Genomic DNA, 12,312 nt, shown 5'->3' on the forward strand with positions numbered 1-12,312 from the left:
GGCGACATGGCGACCTCTGCTGGATAGATTGTGATACCACAGTAGTGAAAGATTTTTTTTCTACAATTTGAATTTTAAAAACAAATATTAAGAGCACAAAAATATACATTGCGTCATAATTATACGCATAGAAAATAATTTAAGTCGATGAATATTGGAAATCTATTTTCCACTGTTAAAATTTATTCAAAAAACAAAGCATTAACATCTATATATATATATATTAAAAAAATCATCAAATTTAAGGTAGATCAAGTAAGCACAAAAATTGACTGTTTATTGACAATTATAAAGTAACATGATGTTTTAAGGTTGTGGAAATGTTTAAGAAAAAAACAGAAGGTACATTAAAATATCTTGAATTCCAAAGTTAAACAAACCAAATATCTACATTAAATGAATTGAAATTCAGTGTTTTTATTATATATTTACGCAACAATTTAATATTATAAATATTATTATTTTTAACTTATTTTGACATAAGGCTCCCTGTTGACCCCAAAGGCAACATTCCTAATGGGTCTCAAGCTGTTTGCTATATAACTAATTACCTGCAGCAGGTCGGCTTTTTACTCAGTAGAAATGACTGTTGTGCTTCATAGAGCAACATTTTTCTACTTCTGTTCAGTCATAAATTGTTAAAGTAACTTATTTATTTTTCTGAAACTTTGGGATGTTTATTTATTTTCATCCCTGTGTGTTTTATTTCCGACAGTCAGCGAGATTGTGAATGAAAATGGAAGGTAAGTCGTTTTTATTTTCAACTTTAAAATGAAGCAATGTGTGGTTTGAAGCTATTTGAATCCGTCTTGTAGATCCAAGCAAACAGACTCCCCCCTTTGGCAGTGGAGCTCAGAGAAGTTCCCATCCCAGGCCTTTCTTCTTCGTCCAGCCACCTTCTCAGCCATATTATTTCTGCCCTCCCTGGCAGCTTACGAACCCATACAGCCACTTCGGACTGCCTGCAGGTATTCAGCCATTCACATATGTAGATCATGCGTTCACATAGTGAATCTCAGAGCAATTTTTTCAAACTCTATTCATAGGTTTTAACTTTGGCCGCCCCAGCCTGCATCCTTACCCCTATATGCCTTACCCTGGCTTTGTTTTACCACATGCCCCGCTACATCCTGTAGATTACAGGCGGATGTTTGAACCGAGATTCCAAGCACCAGCTTGGGGAGATGTACCTCGTCAACAGTACCATCCACAACCTCCGGGACGTCGTGAAACTGCTTGTTCAGGGGCTCAAACTGACCCTAATGATGCCATAAACAAGCTAATCGAGTGCTTGGATAAAATCCGAACCACAGAGCTTCAGAGCACCGACCGAGAGCTGGACTCTGGCGTTGGTTCTCAATCCTCGGGTGTCTTTTCTCCTGTAGAAGAAAAAGCTGAAAAGCAGGGTTACCCACTGCGGTTGGAGCCAAATCATGGCCCTTTGGAGTCTCCAGGTGTGACTTCAAGTGATTCCAATGCAGGGGTTTATGATGGTGAGTCCAATAAAGTTGTTTTGGACCATTTGAGCCCAGAAGGAGGTTGGACAGGAAGACTGGAGGAGGAGCTGCCTATTGACAGCTCTTCATTTCATGAAGAATGTCTCCATCAGCTGGCACCAGACGAACACTTTGTCTCACATGAGACAGAGGTCCCAGATATTCAATCAAATATCTCGATGACTGACTCAAGTGTTCCAATTTATGATACTGAGAAGGTCCACAAATCTTCACTTCCCTCCAGTCCGCTGGTCTTTACAGAGGCTAAAGTCTTAAAGGTAGAAGATTCAATGACTTCCTGCGATCAAATCAAACCCGATGAAGACTACCAGATCATCAAGCTACCGTTTGATGGTGTTTTTACTGCCGGAGCTGTGCAGCTCTCATCCCCAGCTGCACCTTACTATTACAATTACCTTCCCATGCAGACTACACATGAGCGCATGAGTGTCCTCAGTCCATCTTTGGACGAACTGTCTTCCAGAGATGAAATGTTCTCTACAGATCTGGACGACACGGATCTCTTCCCAAAGCATATGTACGCTGGGAGGAAACTTTCGGCAGTCATTGGAGGATCTCCTCCAGCGGCAGACGATGACGAGGAGGCATGGTTGCCAAAGTCGAAGAGGGTCGCGTGTGCTTGTTGTGGAAAAAACTTGGAAAAGGGGACAAGCAGGAGCAAAATCCATAGCAACAAAGTGTATCATGATGAAGCTGGAGACTCTGAAGAAGAGGGTGCATACGGGAGAGGGTCCGAGCAGCCAATCAGAGTGGTTGTCAGGAAGCATTCTGCAGCAAAGAAGACTCAAACTGTCCAAAGACATTCAGCTAAACCTTGGTATAAGAAAGGCCAGTACAAAGAGCTGCCAGACACCATGAAATGGGTGGAGAGTCATGAGGCCTGTCAGCAGGAGGTTGCTGAAGCAGAAACCGAGGAGTTGGACAGCAGGGAGCTGCAGTGTAGAACTTGTCAGGGTAAGTAGAGAATTGTTTTTTTTGTTGTTTTTTTTTAAAGCATTCAGCAGAAACGGATGGGACCCATAAATCTGCTCACAGATGGACTCTGCAGAGCGGATGTGGCCACCGCAGGCCCAGGCCAATGGCCGGCTGGAGAAGCGATTCCCCGTAGAAGACATGCCACCCCTCTGGAAAGACAAGGTAACATTTAGCACACCCAAGTTGTCAATTTCTTCAGTTTTTTACCCCCAACAAAACAGTCTTTGCCTGATCAATGGTTTAATATCCTTTTTCATGTTTATATCCTTCATGTTGGCTTCATTAGAAAACTTGAGGTTTATGTTGAATTTGAATTTGTCATGTTTAAAAGAACAACTCCTGGGACTGAGCACACATCCTTGAGGGACTGATTTGATCAGTTTGGAATATGCTGTTCTACTTTGTATTTTGTAGGTATTTTAGTAAAAGACTGTTTGTTTTAGCTTCTTAATCTTCTCTTAACCCAACTATTTAGAAGTAAGCCCTCAGTGGAAAGTGATGTACCACAGGCCTAGAGATGATGATCAGGACGGTGAAGAAGAGGTGCTTCCATTAAGTTGGGAAAGAGGTACTTTTATTTGAGCAGGGGTTCATTTTTTGGGTCATTATGTGAATGTAAAATGTTGATTTGTTTTTCAGGCTCCACAGTGAGAGGAGAACCAAGATGTTGACGTTTTCCTTGACTGAGTTTTGAACAAAACGGATTGAACTGTAGGTGGCAATCATTTCAAATGACCAATAGTTTTAACATCTATTTACATATTTACCACTTTTTGTTTTTACAGGTCCCCCCTAAAGGTGTAAAGGTTGAGGGATAATGGAGCACCAGGTGTAATGCACTGCACAAGAAGCATAGTTGTATAAAAGAACAAAAAAATTGCAGTGATTCTGCCTTTCACCAAAGATAACTTGATCTCACAAATGGGCTAAAAGGTTGTTGAAGATGCCACTGTTTGGGGACAGTCCAATAAAATATAAATATCCAAACTTGTTGTGGTGCTTTTGTTCTAAACCAGCCACAATGGCTTGCTCTTCTTAAATGTGGAATCCTAAAGGACTAGAAATATGGGTAGCTGGAATTTTGCAGTTATAACACCAAAATAAAAACTTATTGGTGTGAACTGATAACTTCATTTCCAAAAGTAATCAGCTGCCCAATGGATGCTGTAAAGAAAACTTCTAAGAAACCAACTATTTTTAGTATAATTTAATCATGAAATTTTTCAAATACTAGCTATCCTGACAGTGCCTATGCTAGCAGCTATGCTAGTAGCTAAAAGGTGCCAGCAAATGTATAAATGAAAATATATGTTCTTCAACCTAAGACAGGTTTGACTTTTTGAAGTTCTGCTCCTGAAAACTGTCATTTCTTTGCACCAGTTCTTGGTTTGGGCATCAATGCAGGTCATCAACCTGTGGTTCTGCTGAGGGGTAAGGAAGTCCAGGTTGCTTTGATAGCTGAATTCAGTTCATCTTATCGGTTCAGGTGTCATCTTGCCATTGACGATACTCCATCGACTCTGGTTCTGGTCAGACCAGTATGCTGGTGAATCACCCACAGTATCACGGTGGTCACTGGACCAGCTTTTGGTACCTTTGGCTCTGTGGGTTTGTACCAAGTTCTCCTGGAAAATTAATCTGCATTTCCATAAAGCTTGTGGGCAGAAATACTCTAAATGTCCTGGTAGATGGTTGCATTACCTGGATGTCAGAAAACCCAGTGGACCAGAACCAGCAGATAACCTGGAGGTGCCAGACAATCACTCTGGACTTCAAGCAATGTGGATTCTGTATTACTCCACTCTTCCACCAGGTGCTGAGACCTTCACTTCCAAATAAAACACAAACTTTACTTTTATCTGAAAACTTTGGACTGTAGAGTGATGGTCCAGTTCTGGTTCTCCTGCAACACAGTGGTTCTTGTGCCTCAGTCTACTCTTTGAAGTGATTCTCTGTTGTTGTTGCACCATTTCCTAGCATAGGTTTTCCTTCCAACCAACTTTCTATGATTACTCCTGTGAACATCCAGCACATTTGAAATCAGCACTACAATATTTTACTCTTCAGAGAAATGCTGAATTTGAGGTTTTCATTATCTCTAAGTCATAATAAAAAGTACAGGAAATACTCTATTTCTAATGAATCTATATGCTATACAGGTTTCACTTTCTGAAATAATTCACAATATTTAACTGGATACTCACCAACACATTCTAAATATAGAACACAATTTATGTACATTATCCAACATTTGAAATGCTGAATATATTTGTGGTTAAATGTCTGAGTTTAGATCTTCTAGTCAGACAAAATATCTGAGTTTTGAAAGTTGTATCTGTAAAACAGTTTGTTTCCAAATGCTTCTAATCTGCAGTTGAGTTTTAGAACAAGTTGTTTTGTTCTCCATAGTTTATGAATAAACAGAACTGGTTTTGTTTGATAATTATATGCAGAGTTGGGTAGTAGCTACTTATTCAAGTACATTTATGTGAGGAACTTTTTTTTATTTACTTTTAGGAGTATTTTTGCTATGCTGCCTGGCTAATCTTGAGTAAAATTTCTGGATTTTCTTCCCACTGAATGACAAAACAACCATATTTTAACCAAAAACTCAGCAGACACAGACACACACCTGCAGTTTTTGTTAAAATTTTATGTTTTTTATTGAAAGAAACTGATTTGGAGCCAAATTTATTTGTTTTGCCTCATTTTACTCATTTCTGTTACTTATATAAATTGTCATTTTGCTCCTGAAAATACCCAAATTTTCACTTAACTTTATATTTTAGTCTGTCGGATTATGTCATTCTAAAATACTCAATAATCTATAATTTCATCACTTACTTGGATGGCTACTTTTTACTTTTACCTAAATATGTTAAGTAGTGCTATTTTTATTCACCTCTGATTGTCCAAAGAGAAACAGATTCTACCAGAGATGTGTAAAAATCAAAAGGATTTGACTTTTTAAGCCTTTGTGTCATTAGAGAATTGCAGCTGTTTTCTGGAACCATGTGAGTGAATGGTACCACACCCACCTGTTTGGAATAAGCCTCTGTGATTGGTTCACACAGCTGCTCATTAAGCTCTAATTGGATGATCATCACCTGGTAGCTTCTGCTTGTGAGAGTTTGGTTTCCACTTGAAAGCATAAAGGAAAACTCTTCCAGGTTCTCTGTGGATGTTTTCTTCTCCTTTGCATGTAGGTGCAACTTTATCCCCAGGACATAATCTTGACTCCTCAGTCATACCTGTCTGTCTCTCTTTGTGCAGGTATGGAAGCAGCCATGCCTAACTTGCAGCATTCCTTCGGTATGGGCCCTAGAGGTCAAAACCTGAACCCAAAGCTGGGACCTGAGCCTTCTGCTCCTGGTCCGCCTCGTCTGGAGGAGCAGCACCATAAGCCGTTCTTCTACATCCAGCCTTCGCAGCAGTACCTGCCGATGCAGAGTCTGCAGTGGCCGGTAGCCATGCCTATGCCCTACAACCCATACTACGGCTACCCTGGCTTAGGTGAGTCTCTGATTATGGCTTATTAACATTTCTGTTGCAGAAAATGGGTTTGTACAATAAGAGACACTTGGGGCGCTCTGATACAGGGGGTGCCAGAGAGATGGCAGAAAAAATAAATTCTTGTTGGTATTTTCTGCATTCAGCATCCAGAGTTGGGTAGTAACTAGTTACATTTACTCAGTTACATTTTCTTGAGTAACTCTTGAGAAAGTACTTTTAGGAGTATCTTTACTACATTGTACTTTTTATTTTTACTTGAGCTTAATTTTAAGTGTTTCTTTTTAAAAAAAATTCTACCCATTGAATGAAAAACACTTAAAATGTAAATGTAACTGGCTCAAAATGTTAACTTTAGTCCAGTATTGTAAGATTTTTTCAACTATTATGAAAAATTTCCATATTTCTCATGTCACTGCCCTCTGGTGGCCAAAACACGCAGTGCAGGTCAGGAAACACGTGTCTGGTTTGACATCCTGGGCAGGTACTCGGAAATTTTCTTAATCTCTGCAAAAGTCTTCTTTCCCATCTTTAGAAATGTAAAAGTAAAGACTTTGTGGTTGAAAGTGTGAATAAAAAATCTCATAAAGCTGTAAAACTTACGTTTTGCACCATTGCTTCATTTCAAATGTACAGTTGTACTACTGTTTGTACTATAGCTTTCTAGTCTTCCCTCCCCAGCCTTGGTCATGTGTTTAGAGGCCCAGAGTGTCACATGTATTCTAATCTGTCATTATTTTCTACAAATTTCACTAGCAGAATGATATATTTTCCTTTTTGCCAAAGTTGAATATCTCTGTGTTGTTATCAAGGGCTTGGCCTACCAATGATGCCCCACTATCAGCCGAACCCCTACATGGAGCCACCTAGCTTTGTTGTTCCCCACACCCACCTCCATCTGATGGACTACAGACGCATGCTGAACCCCCAGTACTACCACACCATGGCCTATCAAGCCCGCAGGTTTCGCTACCAACACAACTCTGCGTCGAAAGAAATGACCAGCTCTGAGGTTCAAACTGAGCCACTTCTCTCAGTCCATAGGACCAGCACCCCAAGGTCCAGTGGCGACTCCACTGGCGACTCCGCCGACAATGCTGCTACAGATCAACTCCAGTCACCGGCTTTTGCCGTACAGAAGGAGGAATACCCTTCAGAACTCCAAGAGAAGGCGCCCTCTTCCACTGCCGGGATGCCATCAAATGACACCTTTGTGATTCAGACCGAGGAGGTGAGGATTGAATGTTGTGCCACACCAGTGGGACTCCAACTGCTCCACGCTCAAGAGGCTCCTGAAATGTCCCACAGCTTTCCCCAGGATCTGGTTCAGCATAGTTCTCCTACCCAGAGTGGTATCCTGCAGGATGAGGGTCTTGACCTTCAAGCAGACCAGTGTGAGCAGGAGCGCAATGTTTGTCCAGACATCTTGGTAGTTGGGAAGCCAAACACTGGGGAGAAGAGTCTTCCTCTAGAGGATCCCATGAACCAAATGGATCCTGTGACTGTAAACGAATCTGAAGAGACTTCAACTGATGAAGACTTGAATGTGACCCCAAAAAGCTTTCACCTCAAAGTTGTTCAGGTGCCATTTGATCCAACATATCTGGATGAACTGAGGAAGATTGAGTCCACAGTCTGGTCAGCAGAGGAATCCTTCATGACTTCCCCTGTCCAGAATGCCTTCATGAAGGCTTCCAATAAAACACTGAATGCTTCAACTGAGGAGTTGGAAATGTTGACACAGGAGGTTCCTGCTGAGGAAATCACTGAAACCGAGATGCCTGCACTATCAACAGTTGAACTAGAGGAAATTGTCTCCACTGTAGAGATGTCTGAAGCAAATGTCTACCCTGCTACAGATGGTTCTCCACTGCCTGAGCTAACAAACACAGTAGAGGAAACTCTTTCAACCAATATCCTTCTACCAGATAATTCCCTTCAGGAATCAGACAGAGAGCATCACCAGCTTGAAACTACAAATGACCAGGATCATCAGGACACCTCCTTTGAATCTTTGCCTGCTTACCTTCCCTCCACCAGCTGGATTTCTGACTTTAATCATAGCTATTACTGCAAAAAGACCCCACTAGCTCCAATGAAGCAGAACAGACCAAGGAATCTCCATAATCTGGATATGTCTAAAAGGAGAAGAAAGCTTAACATGGATTACAAAGAACAACCTAATGTTCGGAAACCAAAAGAGAGGTACAAACCCAAAGGCAAGGTGGATCGACAAAGTCTTTCTGACCATGAATGTTGCCTGAGCAGAAATTTCAATGAGAACATGTTGCGCTCTCGCTGGTCCAACAATGAGCGACTCTGTACCAGATGTACAGCGAAACGTAGGATCAGCACATCTCCAAGTTCAGCGTGTGAAGGCCGAAGCTTGAAAAGGAAAGCGGTTCCTTTCCAGCAATGGAACGATGTTCTTTTACCAACATGTGAAGCCTGCAAATCTCACACAAAGAGGCAACTCATGAGAAAAGACTCCAGTCTGGATCTTTGTTCTCCCCATTATGGACACGACACAGAGTGTGACTCTTCTGGGAACAGCTCATGTCGGACGGGACAGGACTGCAAGAAGCCGCTGGCACCAAGGCAGACGGCAGCTAAAAGTCCTGTGACAATCCACACAAGGGTCAGACAGAGCAACTGCTCTCATGACGATCTGCAGAATCAGTCGGTTGGCTGGGAAAGACTCCGCCGATGTCCGCATGGGAACACGATCCAAGAGATTGACGAGAACTGTGTCAAACCAGTTTCCCATGAGGAAAAGTGGAGTAACCTGGACCAGATGTACCTGATGCACAGACGGCAAAGTGGTAAGCCAGCGACTTTAACAAATCATAGGGCTACATTTATTTAATGGAGACTCCAAGAGTCTTAAACTAGTTTCAGGTGAAGATTTCTAGATCTGGTTAAGCAAAATGATCTTTTTTTCATGGAGCTGTTTATTTCAGTTCAGTGTTTAAAGCAGTTTTAAGAACAGCAGCAGCTAACCTCTGACCTCACTGTCTTCAGCAGAGAGGTCATGGAGAGACAAAACGCTCAACACTTACAATGGCTGCTTCTTGAAGGAAGCCACCTCACAGCACTTTAACCACAAGAAAACTCAACCACAATCACAAGGTTTGCTTTTAAAGTTTCACTTTTCTGTTTTTCAAAAGAAAAACATCAACACATTAATAGTTGTAGCAGCTTGACAACAATTTCACTTTGGGAACAACAAAAGTATATTTTACTGCATTAAAAAAAAGACTTGTTTAAGTACTGCAGTCCAACTCCTTTATTTCCTTATTTGTTAGAAACATATGGTTTAACTTTCATTGTCTCGATTTTAACACTTTTTCCATCTTTTCTTCAGGAATCTGCACAAAAGAAACAAGATGCTGATTTGCACAAGAGCACAACTTAAAGTACAGCCACTGTTTGTTTTAATGATCAGCACTTAAATTAAGTCTTTTACACTTTTTTGGATATGTAAATAATCACAATGTTCACTATTTATTCATATTGAAATAAACACCGATTTAATCATTTTTGCAAATATCTTGAGTCTTTGTTCCTAATTTGTCCACCAGAGGGCGCTGTTTCCGTTCAGAAAACTCAATCTAGTTTAGTTTAAACCTCTGCAGGGTTGACAAAAATGATATTTGAGGAAGAGAAGTGCTTTAAACAAGGTTTAGTGTAGAGAAACTACAAACACATTACTTGTATAGTTAAATCTAAGTAAAAACTACCACCTCTGATGCCATTCTGTGAAACCCTGATGTTCTCTTGTGGTCAAACCTGCAACATTTTGGCAACTTCAGCGTTCTGGATCAGCTTTTTGTTTTGCCCTAAAGGCAGAAGCTGTGAAGACGGTTGCATTGTACAATGCAACCAAATATAAAGGCATGGATGAGTTTCTCCAGATCTTAGTGATGCATAAGTCCTTAAATCCTGGAAATGTTCTGCAGGCAATGAAAGGCTGACTTTATAACTATCTCTCTGTGGCTCTGAAGGTTCAGGTTTGATTTGATCACATCCAGATGTTGGGCCTGCTTGTTTTTCTTCTGGATTTTAATTTTTAAATTAAGTTTATTGATGTGTCAGAATGTGTTCTTCCATTATTTAACTTATTATATAATTGTTTATTGCAGTAACTTCTGGGACAATTTGTTGTACAGAAAAAATGTCATTGTGACAGCTTTAATTCTCCATCTTGTTTTTGGAGATGTCTTTAAAGGTTTAAAAACCAGTTTCAGTTTTCTGTTTTAGTGAAAATTTTGGTAAAAATCTGTACTTCAGATGCTCCCACTGGTTATCACATTTTCTAATTTGATATTAGTCCCTACTTTACAGTAATATAATCAAACCACCTTTTACCTAAAATGAGAAAGTAATATTAGACAGATGTTGTCCCACCTTTGCTCAGAACTTAAATGAAAAGTGGCTAAAATAAACATATTGTTGCCCTTTTATTGATTAGGTCAGCAAAAATGACAGGAACACAAGTTATTAATGATGTTTGGGGCAAAGACTTTTGCCTCTGGGTTGAATTAGTTAAACGAAAAAGAAATAATTAGACCAATAATTTTTCTTATCAAGCTGCTAAAGTGGCTGTGGTGTAGTTATTGATCGTTGAGCACAAAGTGCTTCTCCCCGTGGGCTTAAATACACGTTTGTACTGAATAAACAGTAAATCACGGCGCAGCAGACCATTAGCACTAGCGCTGCACAACGCTGCGACACGTTCAGGTAATGAAACCAGCTGCAGCGACATTGTTCTGGATGAAACATGCAACGTGTTGCCAAAATGGCCTCCTTGCTGCAGGGGAGGTGAAACCAGGAGTCATGTTTCTGTCTTGCTTGTGTTGGGAGTTGATGTGACTTTCAGGACCTTGGAATAGGCCACCACTTACTCGGCTCACTCAATAAATGCAGAGTGGGTTGTAACTAGTTGCATTTATCTGAGTAACTTTTTAAACATTTTTTTTTACTGTTTAGTCATTTTATTAAGTTTTTTTAATTTTGAGTAACATTTCTAGATTCTCTACCCACTGAATGAAAAACATCTTTTAACCAAATATTTCTGAAAGACTGATTTTTAAACATTTTTCTTTTGCCTGATTTTACTTTTTATTTAAAAGAATTATGGTATTTTTTTATCTTTAAAATACCAAAATCCTCACCTTGCAATGATCTAATTTTTTAATAGTAAATGTTTGGTCATTTGATCAGTCATTCTGAACTTGTACATTTTACCAAATACTTCTTTACTCTTGAGTAATTTCTTGGAAGTTGCTTTTTGTTTCTACTTGAGTAAAAGTACCTGGAAGTGCAACTCCTGAGTACAATCTGGCTTCTCCACCCACCTCTGCTCTGCTTTCTTCTCGGTCTGCTTTGTTTGAAGCGGAAACAGTGGAGAGGTTTTGGATTTTACAGAAAGCTGCTCTTTAGTGGTTTGCGGTTATCAGGTTCTGCGAAGCTAGACGAGATTAGAAAAGCTGGATCGGTGGAGCGCATCGCATGATTTCCCTCCAGATCTGCTGGTTTCAGGGATCGGATCTAAAGCCCAGAGTGGATGGTCTCACAGCTCATATCTGACTTGTTTCATTCCGCTGCTCCATCTTCATGACATCTGCATTATGGGTAAATGTGACGGAGTGATTGGCTCTCAGGGCTTTACAGTAGGAGGTGATGGTGAAGTTATGTTATAAACCTAAAAAGGTTCAGCATTTTGTGTCAAACATTTACATTTCTCAATTTAAAGTCCAGTTAAAATGAATGGGGAAAACGCTTCCAATATTTCTGCAGCACCATAAACCTGAATGTTAAATTGATCAGACTGATTAGTCTGAGCCTGAAGAATCATTCTGTTTTGGTTGTATTTACCCAGAATGCCCTGTGCTGTAGTCCACTTCCTGTTTTTGGAGCGTTATATTCATTCAAACACCAGAGTTGATTTGAATCCAGTCAGTTATCAATTATCATTCACACCTCCTCAAACGAACCCGACCTTCTGGGTCAACACTTGTTTGATTAGAGCTGCAGTATGTAATTTTATAAAAACATTTTTTTGTCATCATTTGTTCAAAATGTCTTTATGGTGTGACAACCAGCGAGAGCCAGGAGGCGGGCTTTAGCTTCTCCCTGTCCGCACAGCCTGTCTTGAATGCTAAAGCTACTTAGCATAGCCACTGGTGATGGTGGAAAAATGTTTTTTCTTTAACTGTGTTTCTTCTTGATTAGCTGCAGCACATTCAGGAGCTTGATTGACAGCGCTAAGACCCGCCTCCTGGCTCTGATTGGTTATTTTTGATGCATT

General features: G+C 40.3%; 2 protein-coding genes across 2 annotated transcripts; both read left to right on the plus strand.

Annotated features, from left to right (window-relative positions):
- The first annotated feature begins 605 nt into the window (after positions 1-605).
- LOC129378919 (bucky ball-like) lies at positions 606-3,442 on the plus strand. Its single transcript, XM_055059425.1, has 7 exons — positions 606-743; positions 816-968; positions 1,047-2,471; positions 2,553-2,654; positions 2,968-3,060; positions 3,132-3,203; positions 3,278-3,442. The coding sequence occupies exons 1-6, from the start codon at positions 731-733 to the stop codon at positions 3,161-3,163; spliced, it is 1,818 nt and encodes a 605-aa protein (XP_054915400.1). The 5' UTR covers positions 606-730; the 3' UTR covers positions 3,164-3,203; positions 3,278-3,442.
- Positions 3,443-5,627: 2,185 nt separating this feature from the next.
- LOC129378920 (bucky ball-like) lies at positions 5,628-9,520 on the plus strand. The gene is made up of 5 exons (XM_055059426.1): positions 5,628-5,694; positions 5,766-6,005; positions 6,815-8,824; positions 9,024-9,131; positions 9,367-9,520. The coding sequence occupies exons 2-5, from the start codon at positions 5,768-5,770 to the stop codon at positions 9,393-9,395; spliced, it is 2,385 nt and encodes a 794-aa protein (XP_054915401.1). The 5' UTR covers positions 5,628-5,694; positions 5,766-5,767; the 3' UTR covers positions 9,396-9,520.
- The last annotated feature ends 2,792 nt before the right edge of the window (positions 9,521-12,312 follow it).

This window comes from Poeciliopsis prolifica, unplaced genomic scaffold (genome assembly GCF_027474105.1).
Source record: "Poeciliopsis prolifica strain line A6 unplaced genomic scaffold, Auburn_PproV2 SCAFFOLD054, whole genome shotgun sequence".
Classification (NCBI taxonomy): Eukaryota; Metazoa; Chordata; class Actinopteri; order Cyprinodontiformes; family Poeciliidae; genus Poeciliopsis; species Poeciliopsis prolifica.

What these genes read in the sequence shown, in the direction of transcription:
- LOC129378919 (XM_055059425.1), top strand. An exon ending in CCACTTCGGACTGCCTGCAG is followed by an intron (nt 969 to 1,046) that starts GTATTCAGCCAT and finishes CTCTATTCATAG; the next exon opens with GTTTTAACTTTGGCCGCCCC. An exon ending in CACCCCTCTGGAAAGACAAG is followed by an intron (nt 2,655 to 2,967) that starts GTAACATTTAGC and finishes CCAACTATTTAG; the next exon opens with AAGTAAGCCCTCAGTGGAAA.
- LOC129378920 (XM_055059426.1), top strand. Translation starts at nt 5,768, where the DNA reads ATGGAAGCAGCCATGCCTAACTTGCAGCATTCCTTCGGTATGGGCCCT. An exon ending in CTACGGCTACCCTGGCTTAG is followed by an intron (nt 6,006 to 6,814) that starts GTGAGTCTCTGA and finishes GTTGTTATCAAG; the next exon opens with GGCTTGGCCTACCAATGATG. An exon ending in GATGCACAGACGGCAAAGTG is followed by an intron (nt 8,825 to 9,023) that starts GTAAGCCAGCGA and finishes CACTGTCTTCAG; the next exon opens with CAGAGAGGTCATGGAGAGAC.